At 44.0% G+C, this 23,479-nt stretch overlaps 1 protein-coding gene across 6 annotated transcripts in view; it reads left to right on the plus strand.

Annotated features, from left to right (window-relative positions):
• The window catches only part of ITPRID2 (ITPR interacting domain containing 2), a 67,678-nt gene that overhangs the window by 42,526 nt on the left and 1,673 nt on the right, over window positions 1-23,479 (plus strand). For all 6 annotated transcript variants that reach the window (XM_035133656.3, XM_088660541.1, XM_035133666.3 and 3 more), the window contains 8 exons: window positions 5,644-5,735; window positions 8,359-9,552; window positions 13,244-13,321; window positions 14,724-14,851; window positions 16,809-16,959; window positions 18,848-18,913; window positions 19,229-19,642; window positions 23,099-23,222. In XM_035133656.3, the coding sequence (XP_034989547.3) occupies window positions 5,644-5,735; window positions 8,359-9,552; window positions 13,244-13,321; window positions 14,724-14,851; window positions 16,809-16,959; window positions 18,848-18,913; window positions 19,229-19,642; window positions 23,099-23,209 (2,234 nt within the window). In that variant the 3' untranslated portion in view covers window positions 23,210-23,222. The remainder of the gene's footprint in view (window positions 1-5,643; window positions 5,736-8,358; window positions 9,553-13,243; window positions 13,322-14,723; window positions 14,852-16,808; window positions 16,960-18,847; window positions 18,914-19,228; window positions 19,643-23,098; window positions 23,223-23,479) is intronic.

The following is a 23,479-nucleotide window of genomic DNA, read 5'->3' on the forward strand; positions in this document are numbered from 1 at the left end:
ACAAACCCGTAGTAACAGTTGGTTTGTTCTTTCTGGAACCCCAGTTCTCAAGTCTCTGGAAGATTGAGAGAGAAGTTGAACACCCAAGTGTCTTGAAAGCTCAGAAGTCAAATACAAGTCATATGAGCTTGCCTTATACTGAATCTAGCCATCTTGTAATAAGACATTTGCCCAGCATCACCTATTTTATCTATCCATTTAAAAGGTTTATGTCAATATTACTAGTACTCCTACATTTGTATCCTACCTTGCCACTAAGTTGCTCAAGGTTGTGGTATACATGGTTCTCCCCTCTTTATCTCATTTTTACAACAACCCTGTGAGGTACATTTGGCTGAGAGATGGGGACTGGTCAAAGGTCACCAAATGAGCTCATGACTGAATGTGGATATGAACCCTGGTCTCCCAAGTCCTAACCATACACTACATTGAGTTTCTACTATACCAGTAGTCAGCTTCCAGGATGGATTTACAAGAGTTTTTCAGCTAAGGAGATCAAAGTTTTACATGCGTCCACTGGAAATGTGAAATAATTCATTCCCACAATTTCTTCTTCTTCTTCTTCTTCTTCTTCTTCTTCTTCTTCTTCTTCTTCTTCTTCTTCTTCTTCTTCTTCTTCTTCTTCTTCTTCTTCACCATTATTTCAGTTTTTCAGGAGGTGATGCTTCTTTATTTTTAGCACAGTTGCTTCCCGTTTTGGGAGGTAGTTAATACAACAGTTACAGATATGTGTGCAGACTTCAGTACACAAACACGTCAATACGCAGGGCCAGCCTAGAAGGCCTAGAACAGGCATCCCCAGACTTCGGCCCACCAGATGTTTTGGACTATAACTCCCATCTTCTCCGACCACTGGTCCTGTTAGCTAGGGATCATGGGAGTTGTAGGCCAGAACATCTGGAGGGCGCAGTTTGGGGATGCCTGGCCTAGAAGATATCTAGGGTGCCATCAGAGTTGACCCAGCTAACCAGCAGATACTGGGGGTGCAGCACTAGCAACCCGCCACTCTTTTCTCCTGAGTCCACCAGCTGTTCCCCTCTGCTTCCCTGAGGTGTTTTGGAAGACAGTGTCTATATGATTGTTAACGTTATATAGCTCTCTTTAGTTGAGCAGTGGGGAAGAGCCAACTTGCCCAAAGCCTTACATACAAAGATAAGGGACCTCTGGCCCTCCAGCTCCCATCAGCCTCAGCTAGCAATTAGGGATGATGGATTCTGGATTCCATCAACACCTGGAGGCCAAGGGTTTCCTCGGGGGATGAAACAAATTGCAAATGCTCCTCCAGCGCTAACCAAGTTAAGGGTCAAGTAGGATGCTGCTCTGCCGTTAACTCGCTCCTGTTTTTCTGGTTTCAGGGTTAGATCTGTGTCTGCAGAATGTAAAATTGTCTAAGGCATAACAGGTTCAAGCCAGTTTGTTTAGTGGATAGGAATGTATGATAAGAACTATTACAAAGGGGAATTTGCTGATGTGAACTTGTTGAATTGAGTTGAAGTGTGTTGAAGTGATTGAGTTCGTGTGCCCTTTAATAATGGCAATAAGAGCATCTCTCTCTCTTTTGAAAATGTTTTGACTATTTGTTTCTGAACATTGCTCACACTGGGCCTTCAGGTATAAAGCAGGTATAAATCTCACTCTTCTTCTTCTTCTTAATAATAATAATAATAATAATAATAATAATAATTTATTATTTATACCCCGCCCATCTGGCCGGGTTCCTCCAGCCACTCTGGGCGGCTTCCAACAAAACACTAAAATACAGAAATCCATCAGACATTAAAAGCTTCCCTAAACAGGGCTGCCTTGAGATGCCTTCTAAAGGTCTGGTAATTGTTGTTCTCTTTGAGCTCTAGTGGGAGGGCATTCCACAGGGTGGGTGCCACTACCGAGAAGGCCCTCTGCCTGGTTCCCTGTAACCTGGCTTCTCGTAGCGAGGGAACCGCCAGAAGGCCCTTGGAGCTGGACCTCAGTGTCCGGGCAGAACGATGGGGGTGGAGACGCTCCTTCAGGTATACCGGACCGAGGCCGTTTAGGGCTTTAAAGGTCAACACCAACACTTTGAATTGTGCTCGGAAACATACTGGGAGCCAATGTAGGTCTTTCAGGACCGGATTTATGTGGTCTCGGCGGCCGCTCCCAGTCACCAGTCTAGCTGCCGCATTCTGGATTAGTTGTAGTTTCTGGGTCACCTTCAAAGGTAGCCCCACATACAGCGCATTGCAGTAGTCCAAGCGAGAGGTAACTAGAGCATGCACCACTCTGGAGAGACAGTCAGTGGGCAGGTAGGGACTCAGCCTGCGTACCAGATGGAGCTGATAAACAGCTGCCCTGGACACAGAGTTGACCTGTGCCTCCATGGACAACTGTGAGTCTAAAATGACTCCCAGGCTGTGCACCTGGTCTTTCAGGGGCACAGTTACCCCATTCAGGACCAGGGAGTCCTCCACACCCGCCCGCCTCCTGCCCCCCACAAACAGTACTTCTGTCTTGTCAGGATTCAATCTCATTTCATGCTTTTTAAAAAATTATTTGGTGGTTCACAAAGGCCAGCCTAATTAAAAACTTGCAATGACTACTTTGGCCAACATCTACTACTCGATTTCACTGTCCTTTCTACATTTGAGCACAGGGCTTATAATAATCAATCTCATTTAGATACCTATTCAGACATATAGACTGCTTATATTAATCTATATGTTTAAATTGCGGTTGGTGGAAAAAATATTTTAAATGTCTCCTCCCTCCCTTTCTTTTTGTTATATCTGCAAATAAACATTCTAAACATTCTAAAAAATAAAAAATAAACACCACCAAATACTTTGGTCACCCTTGCCTATTGTGGAGGAGCCATAGCTCAGCAATAAGGCATTTTGTGAGTTGAGTTCCCAAGTTCAGTCGCTGACATAATCACCTTGCAGGCGTAATCACCTTCTAACAGGAGAGCCGATTCAGTTGGAAACCTTGCCCCTAAAAGTAGCCGCTGCTCTGAATGACATTTGTGTGATGTCATCAAATTATTAACACTCATGAGCAGCAAGTTGAACCCGCTTCAAATGTTTAAAGGCTTTCTTGACTTAATCTGCTCTGTGAGACTCTTGAGAGCTCCTGATGGATTAATTATTATTATTTCTTTCATGTGCAACTTTGTAAGAAATGTACTGACTGTCAGCTCCACGAAACCTTTAAAAACCTTTCATCAACCTTTTAAGAAACTGCATTGCTCCGTTTTTCAACCATGCCTTATAAATTATACAGTTTCTTAAAGCGATTTAGGTGGGGAGGGGAAAAGAGGCGTTCCGGTTGGATCCTGCCAAAATGTTTACTCTAGCTGTGCACTTTAATTTCCCATAAAATCCTGAGGACTGTGTTGTAAAATGCCTCTTTGTGGCTTATTTTATTTATAACAGAACTTTGTGAACTGTTTAAAGGTCTGCCCTGCGCAGGACACCTACTAAATCCAGCGACATCCATTGACACAGTTATATGTGACCATTGCCAGCAACTGAACATAGGAGGCTTCCCTATATCAAGTCAGACCATCCATCTAACTCATTGTTATCTATACCAGCGTTTCTCAAACTTGGATGTTATTGGACTACAACTCCCACCACCCCTGACCACTGGCCCTGCTAGTTAGGGATGATGGGAGTTGTAGTTCAACAACAGCTGGAGACTCAAGTCTGAGAAACATTGGTCTATACAGTACCAGGCATCCCCAAACTTCGGCCCTCCAGATGTTTTGGGCTACAATTCCCATCTTCCCCAACTGCTGGTCCTGTTAGCTATGGATCATGAGAGTTGTAGGCCAAAACATCTGGAGGGCCGCAGTTTGGGGATGCCTGGTCTATACTAACTCTCAATGGTTCTCCAGGGTTTGGGCAGGAGTCTTTACCAGCCTTACCTGGAGATGCCAGGGGTTAAACCTGGGGGGGGGGGGTTGCATGCAAAACAGATGCTACAGCACTTTCCCAATGAAGGATGCTGAGCTTCCTTGGATTTCTGGATGTGCTCCGCTGCAGCCAGATGTAATTGGCCACTTGCATGTTAAATGCCAGTCTGCACTAAGCAGGTATTGGTACTCGGCATACTGCCTCCTTGATGGCTGAAACTCTATGTAAGCTAAGAGATGGTTGGGAGCATGGCAGCCTGCACTGAATTTAGTGTGTGGCACAAGTCCAGCAGTTTTGAAAACAATAAAAGTTTTCCTTAGTTTTGCAAGAGGAATTTCAGTCTGGGATGTCTGTCTACAGACCAGAAGTTTTGCTAGGGCTGCCATACGTCTGGGTTTTCCTGGACACATCTGGGAATTGGGTGGCAAAAATGGCGCCCGGAGGATTTTTGCTGTACCAGCAAAATGTCTGGGAAAATTCAGATGTATGGCAAGTAGGGCGATAAAAAAAAAAAAACTTTGAAAAATCCCCCAAAGCCCCAGAACTTTTACTTTTTGGGGATTTTCACTTTTGGGAATATGGCAACCCTAGTTTTGCTGACTGTTTTTGCTGTTTTGTTTTGCAGGATTTGATGTATGTGTTTTTAAACAGTATTTTATTGCTTGTTATGATTGTGATATCTTGTATCGTGTTTAGTTGTCCCATGCTCCCATTGGGAGGAAAAGTACGAGGAACTAAATACAAAAGCCAATCTCAACATCATATTATACACCAGAATGATTTAAGAACATGGAGCCCAGCAGGGGTTGCATAGATAATGTTCTTAATGGTTGGAGTCACTCGTGGGGAAGTTTAATTTGTCATTTTAGCAGGATATTTGGACTGCTTTATTTATTTGTCTGCTGAATTCAATTTCATGATGTGTCCAGTTTTGAAATATAATAATAATAATAATAATAATAATAATAATAATAATAATAATTTATTTATACCCCGCCCATCTGGCTGGGTTTCCCCAGCCACTCTGGGCAGCTTCCAACAGAAAAATGAAATAAAATAATCTATTAAACATTAAAAGCCTACCTAAACACTTGACCTGGCACAGAGCTCTTGCAAATGGCTTTAGTCGGCCTGTTTAAACGGAGCAAGACACACTGAAGCCAATGGGAATAAATCAACAGAAATCTGCAAGCTCTTCCTACTAGCCCAGGTCAGCACCACTTGTGTTGTACCAAGGTGAAAGGAGCCTCCAGCCACGTATATTGCACCTGCCCAATGTTTGGGAGTCCCTGCTTCTGCATCCCAGACAGCAAATATTGGTTGAATTGCTGGTGGGAGACCCTATGTGACTGGTTGACTTTGTTGGTTTCATGGGTCACAAATAGTGTAGACCTGTGCATGGATCAGAATTTTCTAAGTCTCTACAAGCTATAACTAGAGAGTTACTGAGGAAGGAAGTGGGGGGGGGAGAGCCCAGAGGGTTATTAGTGTCTACCTAAACTGTACAATCCCTATCCTGGAATTAACATGAAAGATGGCTCCTCTCATACTACCGGTAGAAATTTCACAACTTTTGGGGGGTTCTAGTTCTGGCAGTGTGATTTGGGGAAACGGTTTCAAATCACAACCTTTGGGATGGAACAGGCCAAACATCGCAGTTCTGCTCTTTGTAGCTAAATGCAGATTTGTGTCTGTGTCAAGATCTGCTGTAGACAAGTTTGTTTGAACCTCTTGGTTTCTCTTGCTTTCGCAGACCAGCTCCTACGGTCGGCAAGTCAGCATTCTGACAGCAGTGGTTTTGCCGAGGATTCTTCCACAGACTGCTTCTTGCTGAATCAGTTGCAGGTACAAACCTTATTTTTTTACCAAAAAAACCCAATGCGTACATGTTTTTTGGGGGGTGAGATATACAAAGTCATGCCTAGTTTTTTATTGGCTCTTGGTGACTGAGTAACAATAATGTTACAGCCATGAAGCTTTCCTCATTTTATTGCCACAAACCAGGGCTTTTCTTTCAGCCGAAACTCGGCCGAACTCAGTTCCGGCTCCTCTCAGGTGGGCGCCATTGCCATTCCAAAGAGAACAAGGGAGGTATTCATGCTGAGTTATGGCACCTCCTTTTCTAGAAAAATAGCACTGCTAGCAATGCTATGCTGCTTGTACAGTTGCCGTATTTTGAAGAGCAAAAAAGAAGACGCTATGACGACTCTCATTTTCAATACCCGTACTATATGTAGGCTATAGAAGCTGTGATATATTGCTGAGGGGAACAGGAGAAGAGAAGAGGAAATCCAGTCTTCGGCCACCAGTTATGTCTATGTTTCATCCAAAAAGAAGAGCCAGAGACATTTTGGCAAATTAAAAAAATCCACCCAGACATAATTTTTACTCCTGAAAAGGAGGGCACATGGCAACCCTATTTCACCATTTACACAATTTTGTGTAAATCCCTACACAAATCTATTGGTTTCTTTTTGACTACATTTTAAAAATTATTTTTAGCCTGATGCTACACTGGTTATATGTAGATGTACTTATTTTACTGAGCATAAAACTTTCTATGAATCGCTGCAAATGTATACTTCAGTCCTTGTTCCAAAGGTATATTTTGGTCCTTGTTGCGTGCATCAAGAAATTGAATCAGCCCTAAGATAAACTAAAAGTCCATGTTTTAGGCTTTGAACTGCTTAGAAAATAAGTGTTAGAGCTCATCTGCCTTGCAGGATAAAATCACATCGATGTAGAAGCCCCCCCCCCCCCAAATAGTAGTTGGTGTTGATCTGGGCAAAAATATGGTATGTTGTAGATATATGACTATATTCGCAAGCAATAAAATGCTGTAATGTCATGAGTAACATTCTGCATGTGTGAATGAAGGCATTGAAAGGCAGGAAACTTGTAATGTTAGCTTGAGCAAAGCAAGCTTTGCTTGTGCCATGAAGTTTTTAAAAGCCCTTTCTGCTGGCTTGAGCAACAAGCTTCTCTGTAAGAAATGGAAAAGGGTCCAGATTGAATTGCCAAAGACGACTTACCTCAAATTATTATAAATTAGTGCCCTCTGCTGTTAAGCAGATTTTTCTTTAAGGAGTAGAATAATGTTTGGTATTTTCCTCCTTCTTTTTTAAGAGGCAGAGAGATAAACAACTACCTGACATTTAGAAAATACCTAAAGGCAGCCCTGTTTAGGGAAGTTTTTAGTCTGTGATATTTTAATGTATTTTGATGTGTGTTGGAAGCCGCCCAGAGTGGCGGGGGAAACCCAGCCAGATGGGCGGGGTATAAATAATAAATTACAGTGCTACCTCGCAAGACGAATGCCTTGCGCAACGCGCACCTTGTGATGTTTTCGGCGCTTCGCAAGACGAAGTTTTCTATGGCCATGCTTTGCAAGACGAAGTTTTTCGGCGGTTTTTGTTTGTTTGGTTGTTTTTGCCAACGGCAAACCGCGCTTCGCAAGACGAAATTATCGCAAGACAAAGCGACTCACGGAACAAATTACTTTCGTCTTGCGAGGCACCACTGTATTATTATTATTATTATTATTATTATTATTATTATTATTATTATTATTATCCATGTTTATATCCTGCCTTTTCTCCAGTGAGCTCAGGGCAGCAAACATGATTCTCTTTTCCTCCCCATTTTTTTAAAAATACCTTTTTTATTTATTTTCATGGTACAGAAGATAAATTTTGAGAAAACAATTGCCACAACAGTAAACAACAAATAACTTGTCTTGATAAAATTACAGACTTTTGTCATGCCATCTGTTAAAGTTTCATTTGAGATCATGCCACGTTTTCCCATGAACGCTGGGTAGATTCCTGGCACAGTCTGAACAAGTTCCCTCCCCATTTTAATCTGCACAACAACCTTCTGAGGTAGGTTAAGCCGGCTGGCCCCAAGCTCACTCAGCAGGGAGCTTCATAGCTAGGTGCAGATTTTAACCTGAGTTTCATCTATCCTTATCTGACACTGTGACCACTACACCACACTGGACCTCATTGTGTTGTATATTAGCGAATTCAGTGGATTAAAGATCTGACCTACTGGCCAGCCTTGCTTTATTATCTCATGACCGCTTATTTCTCCAATCCGGCTATTTTATGTAATAATACTAATACTAATAATTTATTATTTATACCCCGCCCATCTGGCTGGGTTTCCTCAGCCACTCTGGGCAGCTTCCAACAAAATATTAAAATACAATGGTCTGTTAAACATTGAAAGCTTCCCTAAACAGGGCTGCCTTCAGATGTCTTCTAAAAGTCTGGTACTGTAGTTGTTTTTCTCTTTGACATCTGGTGGGAGGGCGTTCCACAGGGCGGGTGCCACTACCGAGAAGGCCCTCGGCCTGGACTCGTTTTGCTTTTTATTTTATTTTTTAAAAGTTATTTGCATAAAGGTACAAATGTTTTGGTATTTTCGTTGTCTCTTCACCACCCTGTTCTCATTGTGTTCCTGACAGGGACACGAGTCATTGCAGGCTATGGGAAGCAGCGCTGACAGCTGTGACAGTGAGACAACGGTGACATCTTACAGTGAAGAACTCAAAACGCCAATAGATGAGCAGTCCTATTTTAATGAGCTTGATGAGGAGAAATTCCTCCGCACAGAAGTGGAGCAGCGGAAGAGGGAGGCGGTTTCTGGAAGCGACGCCAGAGCAAGTCGGAAAGTTCTAGAATGCGAAACTGGGCAGGCTGAGACCGGAGGAGATACAGAGCTTGGGCAAGGAGAATATATTAGAAAAGATGAAGATTCTCTGGCACAAGAGGAAGAGTCTGAAGTGCTGGAGGAAGGCAGTGAAGAGAGCGACGCGGATAAAAGCAGCGAGTACGAATTTCCTCAGTATAAAACGCACCACATTCTTAAATCGATGTCCTCTATAGAAAGCAGCAGTTCATCTCCTTCGTCCACCGACCGGGTGAGCGTTGCTTTGCAAAGAGCCCAGAGGAGGATAAGTGGATCATCTGATTCCAGAGCCGGTCGCTCGCTGCTCAAGTCGAAAGACTTTCTTTTCAAGCAGAGGCATCGGATCTCTGAGTTGGACTATCCATTGAGGCGCTCCCAGTCTCTCCCATCCGCACTACTAAACCCGGTGAAAGTCGTCTCCTCCGTAAACGTCCAGCTCACTCCGGGAAAACAGACATTTTGTAGCCCCCCATCTTTTACTTACAAGTATGACACCCCTGAACAGGAGGAGAAGGAGGAGCACACGGAAGAGAAACCCCCTGAGGAGAAAGACCACAGTCCCCCCAGGTGCAAATCCACGCTTTTCATTGCACCATCATCCCTTAGGAAAGAAGCTTCCCAGCCTGCATTGAACAAGGCGGCGGACGAACCATGTCGGAGCAGAATACAGAGCTGCCCTTTGCATCTCCCGGCTCATATGTCTCAGTCGTCGTGCTCGCTTCATTCTCTTCAGTTTGATTATCCAGACATGCCCTTATGCGCGCATATGAGAACATTTAGTACGCACAGCATCCCAAGCACTCCTGGGTCGTCTTGCAGTGGTTTGCCTTCTCCGTTCAGCTGCCCTTACTCGCTGAGGCACGCTGGGCACCGGCGCCAAGCTCATGCCATGCATTCGCCCTCCACGGTTGAAATGCAGCTGAGGAGAGTCTTGCACGACATCAGGAACTCTTTGCAAAACCTTTCACAGGTAAACTAGCTCATTGTTGCAGTCTGTATACCCCCCTGTCTCTCTCTCTCTCTCTCTCTCTCTCTCTCTCTCTCTCTCTCTCTCTCTCTCTCTCTCTCTGTGTGTGTGTGTGTGTGTGTGTGTGTGTCTGTTTGTTTGTTTGTTTGTTTGTCTGTCTGTCTGGAGGATACATATTAGTTGCTTTAAAAAAAGACGGCATGCACAACCATTGTATGGTCGTTTATTTAAATTTAGGATTCCCCATTGCACGTAGTGTTTCCACATGTAATTTATTTTGCTGACAAAGGGAAAAGCTTGTCAAAGACTGGTTTTGCCAACAGGGTGCCCTCTAGGTGTTATGGATTGCAATTTCCATAATCCTTGACCACTGGCCGTGCTGATAGAAGTTGTAGTCCACCACATCTGGAAGGCACCACATTGGATGCTGCTGCTCAAACATTCCATTGAGTCCATGACCAAGTTGGGATTTGACTACCCAGATCTAAGTTTGGGTCACGTTGCCTTTCATGCAGTCATGGCAAAGCTGACGTACAAAAACTCAGTTCTGTGAAGCATGAATTACCATAGATTTCTTCCTACTTGGGATCGTTTATATGCAAACATTTTAAAGACCTTGCTATTATTATTATTATTATTATTATTATTATTATTATTATTATTATTATTATTATTATATTGAGGCTTGAAAAGATATTTCTGTTCTGTTAGTTCTATACTCCAGTGCATCTGATGAAGTGTAAGCCATTGGTATTCTGTGCCCTGGGGAACGTTGGCATTGCTCAGGTCAGGAGTTTGACAGGGTCCCCTCAAAGACAAGAGAAGTAATAGGAGGTAAACTTTGCAGAAGGCCAAGTTTGCTCTCCACTAACTGTCTAATGCATGCTGTGTGCAGCTGTGTGGAAATGTTGCATCCCAACTCCCATTGTCCCTGATAATTGGCCATGCTTGCCATGGGAGTTTGTCTGGAGGTTTCACAGACATTCTCCTCCTCTCATCTAGAGAGTCCTTGAGCAGGATTGTGACTCTGAGCTGTCTCCCATTTCCCAGATGTCTTTATATTGAGGGCCAGCCTGGTTTAGGCAAGTGTGAAATGAGTAGTATGCATAAAAGCAAAGCCCTGTTCACACACACAAATCAGAATAAAACACAACAAGATTTGAACGCCATACATATTTCTACAGAGTCTTCATGAAGCTTGAGAGACATGGGATAGGCGGCTTAAATTTTTCAGCCACGTGTTTCATGTGCAAAACAGCTAATTTGGAAGCTCTGACTATTTTAATGCTCTGCAATAAATTTTCATTAAGCAACTTCCGTTTCGCAACCTCCTCCTAGAATGAATCCCAAGATTTCCCCCCACTTGGTACTTAACAGCCCTGTTGTGTTCTAAAATGCTTGCCAGATGCAATAAACTCCGTTCTGGAGCTGGGGGAAGTTCACCTTTTTTTTTGAAGAGGCTTTCACAACCGGAAGCCTCATTTTATCATATGAAAGTACTGGATGAACATAGTTGCTTTTCTAGTCAGGAGTTTCCCAGGGATCTGACACAGCTTTGCTCATTCCATTTTGTAAAATGCATACTTTCCCATGATGTCCATAGTTAATAAAACTCCTAGATCTACACTGGACTTGCTACATTTCCCCATCCTTTAGGAGTTTGGCGTTATTGCCTCTGTGTGTCTGACATATTTGGGTTTGTGTGGATAATGCTGTCTGAAGCCTTGCTACTTGCACACTGACTTCTTAGATGCTATAAGTCTGAGAAAAAACTCCTTTGTCTGTCGTGCAGCACATATCATTATCACCATAGCACAGTTTTGATTTGGTGCTTGTATCTTAACTGGAATATTATGAGCCAGTTTGTGCAGGGGCTACAGCGTTGGACTTAGACTGCATTGACCTGTGTTTCAAATCCCTGCTCAGTTGTGAAGCTCACTAAGTGGCCTTGAAGAAGGCATTTGGTCTCGGTCTATTTCACAGAGTAGATGGTCTCCTATGGGCTGCTCTTAGTCCTTTGTGGGAAGGACAAAAATCACAGGTGGGAAGTTTTGCCTTGCACAAATCGGCTTCTCACCCAGAAATTTCACTGCCAAATTGGATTTTTGAATCTAAATCCATTCCTCTTCTTAGTTGGAATTCGCTCTTCACACAGGTGCACAGAGCTAATTCAGATGGCACACAGGATACCACCATCTGTAGGACTATACCACCTTGCAAGGGTTCTGGGGCTTTGCTTGTTTGAATATGCACACCCAGCAGAATTGAAGAGGTGCAATAAATCTGACCAGTCTCAGATTTTAGATATTGTTTGGGGCTTCAGTGTTTCCATATCTGTGATGTGGAGGGGTGGCAGGGGTATCACTGCCAGAAACATTGGCTGTAACACATTTTGTGGCTGTCATTTAGGGGTGAGGGGCTGGGCCCAGAGTCGAAGATGTGAACCAAGGTTTGGGCTTGCTTGAAGTGCCAGCCCATTTACTCACGAAGTTGTTATAGAAAAACAAGCAGGGCAAATGCGAACGACCTACTGTCTTTTTCCTTGTATAAGATGCCCCCATGTATAAGACAACCGCCAAAATAAGAAATCAATATTTTAAACATAAAACAGTACATCTTATTTTCTTAAATATTCAAAGTCCTGGTATATTTAGTACCATATATTTAAGCATCAGTGGCGGTCAGGGGAGTTGGCCGAAGTTGTTGAGCTTTTGCAGAACTCCCCCAGAGTTAGGGTTGCCATACTGGTATTTCAAGAGGTAAAAATCAAAACTTGTTGGGCTTTTTTGGTGCAATAGCATGAAAAGTTGTTGTCAGGGGGACTCCCCACAGGGACCCTCCCACAGTCATCCTGACCAGCACTTTGCCCAGTGACAGCGCAAGCAGCGGGTCAGGGGGAAGGGAATGAGGAATGGAGCGGAATGGAGAGGGGGCTCCAAGACGTATCAGAGCCTCGGCACTGACCCAGCTGGCCAGAGGAGGAAGGACAGCGCAGCGAGGTGTCTGAGCCTCTGCAATGCTCCAGCCAAAGGGCGGGAGAAGGCATGCAGCCCCTTCCGGCACCTACGTTGGGTCATGCACCCAGACATAGGGCAAGGGGGGCTGTGTTTTGGGGTTCCCAGACTATTATGCTGGTGCAAAAACAGACAAGTGCCATTGCCGGGTTCTGAATCAGACTAGGCAGTCATGTTTTCTGATATCTCTGCACTGTAAATAGCATGCACAACAAAGCTCTTAAAGACAGAGCAGACTGGAGTGTCTTTACTCGAGAGTAGCTGCACCAATCCCCTGACAGTTGCTGAGCCTTTTCTTTTGGCGGTTGCAAGCTCCCCCCTCCCGTCTGCCACCACCCTACCCCAGAGCCTGAGACCGAACACTTTGCATTCACCTCCATTTGTAAGAACCCCCAATTTTTTACTACATTTTTAAAGCAAAAACCAGCATCTTGTACACAGAAAAATACAGTATATTGGCATAGCCAACATGCCCATTGAATGTTGTTGCACAGCAGCTCCCATTATGTTTCATGGTTGGCCATGCTGAGTCCAACATGGAGGTTTTCTCTGGTTGTCTCTGGCCTTTGTTCTCTACATTGTGTTCAAGACTGTTGTACTGACATGTTATTGCTTATTGGTTTCATGCACCAAGTTGTTAAAATGCATGTTTGTTTTGATCTCTTCCCTTCCCTTTCTAGAATGCTGTGATGAGAAGTCCTGACCTCACGACAGCCCCTTACAGTACTCAGAGATCTTCTATTCTACCTCTCTATGAAGTAAATGCCATTTTCTCTCTATTTCTTTATCCATGTTCTGTGTTTCAGATAAAATTGCACCTATATATACGTTTAAAATGGGAATGTCCTTTCATCCGGGTTTCCCCCTCCCATCTTTAGAAGATAGGGACGAAGAAAGAGATGTTGCAGTTCTTTACTCCACATAGCCAGCCCTCTCCCTCCCTCCCTCCCTCTGGGTGGTTTTCAAGGGCAAAGGACAGGGAGGTCATGGGGATGCTGTAGGTGTGATGCTGAGATGGCTGGCTCTTACCAATATGGCAAAAAAGACAATCACGGAAATATATAACCAGCGTAAAACAAAACTATGCCGTGATATATCCCTGAAACGAGGTACAGTGGTGCCTTGCTAGACGAAATTAATTCGTTCCACGGGTCTTTTCTTATAGCGAAAAATTCGTCTAGCGAATCCCATAGGAATGCATTGATTTTTTTGGATTTTTTTTCCCCATAGGAACGCATTAATTGAATTTCAATGCATTCCTATGGGAAACCGCAATTCGCTAGATGAATTTTTCGTAAAACGCATTCGTCTAGTGAGGTAACCTCCGCTCGGAAAATTCTTTCGTTAAGCGGAAATTTCGTTAAGCAGGGCATTCGTTAAGCGAGGCACCACTGTATTGGTAAGGTGAAAAAACTCAACTAATAATTCCTCAAAGAAAAATAATAGATTTAAATGTTCCCAACAAAACTTTGATTTGGAAAAGAAATAAATATCTCAAAATAACCTCTAAATAAAGTAAACCTTGACGAGGTGCCGGCTAAGTGACTCGTTTCGCTGGAAAATATCTGTTTCCTCAGAAGGAAAATGTTAAGGGACTGAGAAATATCATTGCTCTTCAGAAAGATTAAGTAAAGGGCTGCAAAAGCTCTCCTAGTTGTGATGGTGTGTCTCCATTGTTCAGACTGCTTGTCTCTATGAAGACAATCCATTGGCAGATTGGGGTCATGGAATTCCATAGCTACCAGCCATAGTGGTTCTGTATTCCCTCCAGTGTCAAGAGGGTGGTATGTCTCTGAATATCAGTTTCTGGGAACTGCAAGTGAGAAGAGAGCTCATGTCCTGTTTGTAGACTTCGCATAGGCGTCTCCTTTGTTTTATAGCATATTTTAATTTTTGAGGTTGTTTTAACGCCCCGGCGGAATGGTTTCTGCCTCTTTTAATTATGCATTGGTCTTTATAGTTGGGGAACTCTAGTTGTAAACTGCATAGAAGGCATTTTGACATAAGCAGTATACAAGTTAATCATCACTGTCGTTGCCATCTGCTTGGCTACTGGGAAGACAGGATGCCGGATTGGAGGGGCCTTTAGTCTGATCTAGCAGAGCTCTTGTTTTGCACAGAGTTCTGAACATACATACTTCTTTGTCTGTATCTGTCTAGAATACATTCCAAGATCTCCAAGCCGTGAGAAGGAACCTAAACTTGTTTAGAACGCAAATGATGGATTTAGAATTGTCCATGTTGCGCCAGCAAACCACTGTTTATCAGCACATGACAGAGGAAGAGAGGTGAGTGGGGTGGGGTGGGGTGGGGGTCTTCTCACCTAAGCAACTTGTTTACTATATCTGTGCTCACATGCAGGTTCCTTTTATATTTCTACTAAAGCCATTTGCATCTGTTCTATTTCTTTCTCAAAAGCACTGTTTTTCTTCTAGGTGCGCAGCCTTCAGTTAATCCTAATGCACACGCCTTCTCCTCCTTCCTCTTCTGCTCATTTAGAGCTGGCCTTTTGCATTCTGACTCTGCCGCTTTGCTTCTGATCATCACTCACAGTTACACTGCTGCAATTTTCTCTGTGCCGGTCTTTCTGTTCTGCCGCCTCTTCTCCACTCACTTCAGAGTGCGCCTGTCAAGACCAACCTTCTGTCCTTTTTGCTCTGATCTCTGCCCTCTTGGTAAGATCCTTTTTGACGTTTGGGTATTACCGTAACTTCAAGGGTCCTATTCCTTAGGACGTTTAGCTGTTTTGAAAGGGATGGCCTTTCATTTTATTTACCCCTCAAGGAGTTCAAGGTGGCATGCTTCTCAACCCTTCCATTTTTGTCCTCGCAACAACCCTGTGAAACAATAGGTTAAGACTGCGACCCTGTGGCCGGCCCAAGATCACCCAGTGAACTTAATGACTGAGTGGGGATTTAGACCTTGGCTTCTCAGGTCCTAGTCCACACTATGGGATGCAGGTGGCGCTGTGGTCTAAACCTCTGAGCCTCCTGGGCTTGCCGATCAGAAGGTCGGCAGTTCAAATCCGCATGATGGGCTGAGCTCCCGTTGCTCTTTCCCGGCTTTTGCCAACCTAGCAGTTCGAAAGCATGCCAGTGCAAGCAGATAAATAGGTACCACTGTGGAGGGAAGGTAAATGGTGTTTCTGTGCACTCTGGCTTCTGTCACAGTGTCCTGAAGTGCCAGAAGTGGTTCAGTCATGCTGGCCACATGACTCGGAAAGCTGTCTGCAGACAAACGCCGGCTCCCTCAGCCTGAAAGTGAGATGAGCGCCACAACCCCATAGTCACCTTTGATTGGACTTAACCGTCCAGGAGACCTTTACCTTTTCTTTTATCTTAGTCCAACACTCAAACCACTTCACCACACTGGCTAATACTCAGGATTTCCCTCCGGATAATACCGGTCACTCTTAGAGCCACCTTGTGATGAGGTTCCGTAGAACTATTTGTTTCTGAAGATACTCATTTATATATGTATATGTATCTGTCATCCTCCTAAAGAGATAAATGTGCCCTGTGTTCCTTTACCCCACCCCCATCTTAGTCTTTCAATATGCTTGTGGTAAAGGTTTGCTTGAGAAATAGGGACTGAGCTCAAGGTCAGTCATGAGTGAGTGAAGATTTGAGTGTGTGTCTTCCCAGGTCTAGCCTAAGGCTCTGCTCATGAGTTTCTTGTCTGATGTCTGCTACATGCATGGTAGCCCTTCAAGCCAGCCTAGTTCCACTGAAATCCCATTTCGTTTTCACTGTAGATTCTGTAAGGAAAGGGTTGCTTCACTCTCCCATCCATGTATTACGGCATCTGCATGACCAGCTCTCTCCCTTGCTTATATAATACGCTGCTCCCAATAAATACCTGGACCACATCCAAGCCTATATATAGCATTTAATTTACAGATTTGCTAAATACATACTAGTTAAGCTCTGGAAGTCTTGTTCCCCGCCCTAAGGGATTAGTTGTTGTTTTTTTACTAATTTCATCTCCAGTGGATTTTCCTCATTAGTTTGCAAAACCAAAAGCAAAGCCCCATGTACTCCTGTGGAATGTACACATTCCTTCTTTCCCTCTTTCCTCTCTTCCCTTTTCTTGGTTGCTATATATCTTCATGTGAAAGTGCACATATCTGCATAACACTGGACTGATACGTTATCAGTCCCTCCGCTGCTTTGGATGATATGCCTATTTGTGCTCTGCCAAGAGGATTGTATATTCCCCTTTCCATTTTGTTTGCTTCTGATTTAGATACGAAGCTGATCAGCTCCAGACCCTGAGGAAATCTGTCCGCATGGAGCTTCAGGAATTAGAAATGCAGTTAGAAGAGCGCCTTCTTGCTCTTGAAGAGCAGCTTAGGAATATTCATGTGTCTTCACCTTACAGGCAACAAACACTCATGGTATGTCTTTTGTCACAGTCCGCCTGTGCAGATATATAGCTCTGCAAGGGATGTAGAAGCACTGGGTAGATATGGGGTGAGTTATTCCCCCAACACCCAGAACTTGGTTATGCCACCAAGCCATAGCTGCCAAGTCTCCCGCTGAAAAATGTGGGATCAGCAGCGGCACGGCACCGGAAGTCGCTTCTACGCATGTCTGGACATGTGTAGGAGCAACTTCCAGTGCCGGCGCTGCCCGATTTCCGGTGCCCAGACATGGGCAGAGCGGCACCCGAAATGGAGCCTCCCTGGCAGGTAGGAAATCCGGAGGATTTCCGGGATTTTTTTCTATTCGGGATAACAGCGGGAAATGGATTAAAATCCAGGGGTTTCCCGCGAAAAACAGGAGACTTGGCAGCTATGCACGAAGCATTAGAACAGCCACACTAAGTGTTTTTTTGGGGGGGCGGGGTGTGTTTTTTCATGTGGATCCATGTTCCAGAGGCTAATGGGATTCCATATTAGACATGCTAAGCAAATTTTCAAGTCATTGGCAAGAGGGAAGCCCCGATTGATGGCCTGTAGCCCACAGCCTCAGAATGGTGAGGACATGCACATTCAGCAGAATGGTTGAGTCTGTCCTGTGGGTGTTTGTACTCCTTTATTGTTAAAAACTAAGAGACAGGCAACTGGGCTTGGATTTGTAGGCCAAGAGGAGGTTGGGGGTTGCGTTGCTCTGTCAATACCAACAGGCATAAAATATGGCCGGTGTTCTCCCTTAGGCTCACAACTTGCTCTGGAAGCATTTCCCTATGCATTTGAGGGTGGTGTAGCCCAGATGTCATTAATGATCCAGTTCAACAATCCACCAATGATCTAGATCAACCTTCCAGCCCCTTGATCTCTCCGGCATTCTTCATATGAACAAACCTGAGAGAGAAAATGATAGAGGCTTATATTGACAGTGTTCCAATCCTGGATTAATAATAAGCTAGGGTATTTCTGAGCTGTTACATCTCCTTCACTCCTCCCTTCGTGTCAGCAAGGAGAGAAACCAGGAAGCCACAGCTGACTGCAGCTTTCTGTTACATGTGAATGGAGAACAAGAATTTAATCATATGAATAATTATAATTTATTATTTATACCCTACCCGTCTGGCTGGGTTTCCCCAGCCACTCTGGGCGGCTTCCAACTGAATATTAAAAACAGTACAGCATCAAACATTAAAAACTTCCCTAAACAGGGCCGCCTTCAGTTGTCTTCTAAAAGTAAAATAGTTGCTTATTGCCTTGAGGGCGTTCCACAGGGCAGGTGCCACTACCAAGAAGGCCCTCTGCAGCTATTACGTTTGAATGAGGGGTCAGAAGAAACTAAATTAAGGAGCATGTAGCATATCCAAACTCTGTCCCTTTCCCCCCACTTTTGAGTCTGAGAAGTTCTGGACAGAATAGCGCAATTGACTACAGGTTACCTGATAACCAAATGGTGACCTCTGCAGATTCAGGTTGCTTTTCTTTGGAGATTCCAAAGGTTTAGAAGACCCAGGGATGGGTCTGAGGAGGGAAAGGAAACATGGGTGTTTTTTGGGGGGGGGGACTAAGAACCAACTAAGTCGTGTCAAATAGATCCACTGAAATTGATGAACTTAAGCTACTTAAGTCCACTGATTTCATTTGGTTGTCTCTGAGTCCTGACTAACAGTGTCCCTCACCTCTAAACTCTTACAGCTCTTTAAATATTTTTCTTCCATACTATGTCCTGGAATCATAAATGCAGAGGTAGCATAAAAGGCTCTCTGGATCATTGTTTCCTCAGAAAGTTGGCTGTGTGGCACAGGCCACGAAGCAGTTTTGAGAGCTCCCGAAAACATCAACAACCCCTAATTTCTGTGTTTTCTTTTTCTTCCAGGGCATGTATGGGAGCAGAAGTACTGATAACTTGTCATGCCCTTCTTCACTGAATGTGATGGAGCCGGTAAGTAACCAAGTCAAAGGCTGGAGGTGAAGGCAGTGGTATTTTCCAGTCATGTTGAGATGTTTCATTGAAATGGAATAAATGTATGTACAGAACGTATGAGATATTGGGGATACTGTCAAATTCATGCTAGGCCTTTGGCTATTCTGAGACGCAGTGTGTTCCAGTGGGGTTGAAGGCATGGTTTGTAGCCCAAGGATGAGGTGTAATTTTTGTGCTCCTGTTCCAGCATACATTTGGGGTTTTGCCTGTCTCACAAGACAGTGAGTAAAGCAATTGTCTTGTCTTCCTCCCCCGCCTCCCGTAATTCCGTAGGTCTCTGAACTCATTCGAGAGCAGTCATTTCTGAAGTCTGAGCTAAGGTTGGGTCTGGGAGAACTTGGAATGGAGATTCCGCCAGCCGACGGCTCAGAATGTGCCTTTGATCACGGACATTCTGACTCCTCTTCAGTATGTTCCAGCCAAGCCAGCAGAAAAGACAGCGCACACTCATCTGAGATGATGGGGAAGGCCAAGCCCCAAAGCAAAAAAATCTACCGGGCATGTGTGGCCTTGATGCCCTCTCCGCCGGCAAGAGCAGGAACAGGGCAGCCTCCTGAAAGCTCTGAGGGACACACAATGTCCAGATCGGAGGTGGAGCAGAAACTTGAAAAGATCCCTCTTGTGCCTGCGGTTGAAGAAATTCACAGAAGTGTGGAAAATGATGAACTGCAGCAAGTCATACGAGAGGTGAGCAGCAGGCTGGCTAGAATTTTTTTGACAGGAGCATTTTATCTCAATGTTTTCTTCTTAATGTGGTTAAGAAGACCCAATTGACCTTAGAGAGCTCCAATCCCCAGGGTAGTTTAATGGTCAATCCTTCTTCACAGGAAATGGGAAATTGTAGCTCTGCGAGGGTAATAGGGATCTCCTAACAACTCTTGGCACCCTTAACAAACTATAGTTCCCAAGATCCTTTGAGGGAAGCCATCAAGTTGCTGTTTGTGGCTAGCTGGAAAGCTTGCTTTCTTCTTTTGGCCCAGCCTTCGTTCAGATCTTTCCCAACACTATCAAAGAGATGCCAGGGGTTGAACTGAGACCTCCTCCATACAGAGGATGTGATCTTTCCCTGAGAGTCTCATATTCAGTGCCGGGCTTTGGAGAAAGCCTGGTGCTGCTATGGTCTAAGGACTAATGCCATGAAGGTTATTCTATTCTGCTCATGTTTGCTCAGAAGTACGGGTAAGTCCCATTGTGTCGCTAGTCCCTTAAACACAGAAGTTTGCCAAATCACACATTGTGTGTATGTTACAGAGTGGGTTTGTTTAATGCTGGCACCCACATTGTTTAGTATATCTGTTTGCATCTCATAAATACCAAAAGTATCTGCCTTGCATTGTTTGCTTCTCAAAGCAGAATGAATCCATTGCAGGGAAATTCATTAATATGCATTCTTGATATTTCTTCACAAATGTTAAACTCATGGCATTCTGAACAATTCCTCTCCCTCTGTATACATGAATTATCTTGGCTTGTAGGAGAAAACAGCATAAACAGTATTCAGTGTTCCAGAGCATGCCGGAATAGACTGTAATGTGTGTGAGCTTTTGACCTGCATCTTTTAACTGGAATGAAAAGGAACCCGCTATCCTTTTCTCTATCCTCCCACAGAAGAAAACTACAAAAATGCCAAGATACTTAACTTTGTTCTCTCTTGCTTCGAAGAAAACGCTGATTGCTTTCTTATTTATGGGATATAAAAAAATGCAAAAATATAAAATAAAGTAAGAATGGAGCTAGTGTTCTCTACTTAAAAGAAATCTGCTTATTGGGGAATGGTATCTTGAATCAAATTGTTTCAGGAATACTTGATTTGAATAGTCGGCTTCTTAATACTTTCCATTTTACCTTTGCAAGACACTGGTGCACTTTTGCAAAGTCACAATAGTGCCTTGGGGAGGGAAAAGTAATGTGAGCATTTCAAGGCACCTTTGGGTGATAGCCAGCATTAATCATTCTCAGCATAGACCCATTGAAATCATTGGACATCACCCTCTGCCCCATACACCCAGACAACACCATTACTGGCCCCAACAACATCCAACATACCATCTCAGGACTATTTAATTGCTCATCCTCTAACATTGTGTATGCCATCAAATGCCAACAGTGCCCTTCAGCTCTCTATATTGGACAAACAGGCCAAACCCTACGCCAAAGGATAAATGGACATAAATCTGACATCAGGAACCAGAAGACAGAAAAACCAGTAGGAGAACACTTCAATCTCCCAGGACATTCTATACAAGATCTCAAAGTAGCTGTCTTACTACAAAAGAATTTCAGAAATAGACTGGAAAGAGAAGTTGCTGAATTGCAACTTATCACCAAGCTCAAAACCATGGAGGGACCTGGTTTGAACAGAGAAATCGGATTCTTATCTCATTATACATGATAAGCGATCTTCAGCCATCTCAACCCTTGCTTTTTCATGCAAAACCATTTGCAGTCGTTTGCGGTCATCAACAGCTATCAGTCAGTCAATCACCCATTTCCACCACCCTTCTGAGTGATCCCCCCTCCCCATCCCCACCCCTCCCCACCCCTTCTCTACATAAGTGCCTGGAAACTTCCATTTCACTGTATCTGAAGAAGTGTGCATGCACACGAAAGCTCATACCAAAATAAAAACTTAGTTGGTCTTTAAGGTGCTACTGAAGGAATTTTTTTTATTTTACTCTATTTTGAAGAAGTTTCTCTAGAAAGAGTGGCAGGTCTTACACTTAGCTGTAAAACTTTTTTTAAAAAATAAATAAATCAGACCGATTGCAGGTCCATTGGTATTCTTTCTTGTGTGCCACTTTCTAGATGCAAAGTTGGGCTCTTTGCAAACATCCCTCGCTGCAGCGAGGAAACTTGGATGCGGAGACAGCATCCTGCCCAAGGTCACACAGGAAGCCTGGCTGTAGCAAAGCCAGGAATAGAACACAAGTTGCCTGTTCCTTTCCACACAGATGGATCCTTTCTCTTGCTTTCTCATCCATTAACTCCACTAATTTGGGAAGCCTTTGTCACTTCATTTCGGAATGCACCAAATTTATTTATAGGCTTTGTGAATAGCATTCGTCCCTTAAGTGGCAATCCCACCAGCACTGGAATGGAGAACCCTTGGTTCTCTGCACAGCACTGCTCCTTGCGGTCAGCCACCAGGGCTGCAGTTTGGAGCAATTTCCTAGGCATTAAATAAGCACTAGACTGGCTTATTCTCCAACCACACCCCTGCTGCCCATTGGATCCTCATAGACAGGAAGAACGATAAAAGGATTTCTGTTAGGGCTGAGTTTTTGGACAACAGTGGTCATCCTGGCTTAGGTATCTGCCAATTTATTCCTCATCTTTGGCTCCTAGGTTGTTATTCACCATGAACTCGTGGGTCTGTTTCTCAGTACTGACCCCCTTCTTCAGTATTGACCCCCAACAATATTCTTGTAGGATTAAAAGCACAGTACAGAACTTAAGGGGACCCAGGTGGCGCTGTGGGTTAAACCACTGAGCCTAGGGCTTGCTGATCAGAAGGTCGGCGGTTTGAATCCCTGTGACGGGGTGAGCTCCCATTGCTTGGTCCCAGCTCCTGCCAACCTAGCAGTTCGAAAGCACGTCAAAATGCAAGTAGATAAATAGGAACCACTACAGTGGGAAGGTAAACAGCGTTTCCATGTGCTGCTCTGGTTTGCCAGAAGCGGCTTTGTCATGCTGGCCACATGACCTGGAAGCTATACGCCGGCTCCCTCAGCCAATAATGTGAGATGAGCGCACAACTCCAGAGTCGGTCACGACTGGACCTAATGGTCAGGGGTCCCTTTACCTTTACCTTTACAGAACTTAAGATACCTCCACTCCATACATTTAATAAATCACATGGCTCCCCACTAATAAACCTGGGAACTGTACTTTACCCCCTCACAGAGCTACAGTTCCCAGCATCCTTAAACTACAGTTCCCAGGATAAGTTGGGGAAAGGCCATATGCTTCAAATGTATAGTGTTGCAGATAATGACCCTGGAAAACCGCCATATTTCCCCAATTCCACATGGAAAGTATGAATGGGATTGTCCCAACCTATGCAGTTGTGCTTAGGCTTCAGTGAGCTACAAATATAGTGGAAGAATGGCAAATGTAGGCAAACCCGGAATGTCTTCTTTTCAGATCAAAGAATCTATTGTCGGTGAAATCAGACGGGAAATTGTGAGTGGACTGTTAGCAGCTGTCTCTTCCCCTAGCAGATCTGCTAATGCTAAGCAAGAAACGCAACCGTGATTCGGTACTACAGGTAAATATTTCAGTGTTGCTGCATGCCAATAAGTGCTAGTAGGAAGGTGGGGAAAGACCATGCAAATTACATCAGAAAAAAAATGCTATTAAGATTAGGGGCTAAATATTGCAGAATTGCACTACTACGTCCACTTTCTCAAAGTTGACTCTAGCAACAATGCTTGGCCACCAGTGGGTGGATTCCAAACCATTAGCCCTGGGGTGTTGAGATGCCTGTGATATATATAATATATATAATTTTTCTTAAATTTTCTG

Source organism: Zootoca vivipara, chromosome 1, assembly GCF_965207765.1.
Source record: "Zootoca vivipara chromosome 1, rZooViv2.hap1.1, whole genome shotgun sequence".
Lineage (NCBI taxonomy): Eukaryota > Metazoa > Chordata > Lepidosauria > Squamata > Lacertidae > Zootoca > Zootoca vivipara.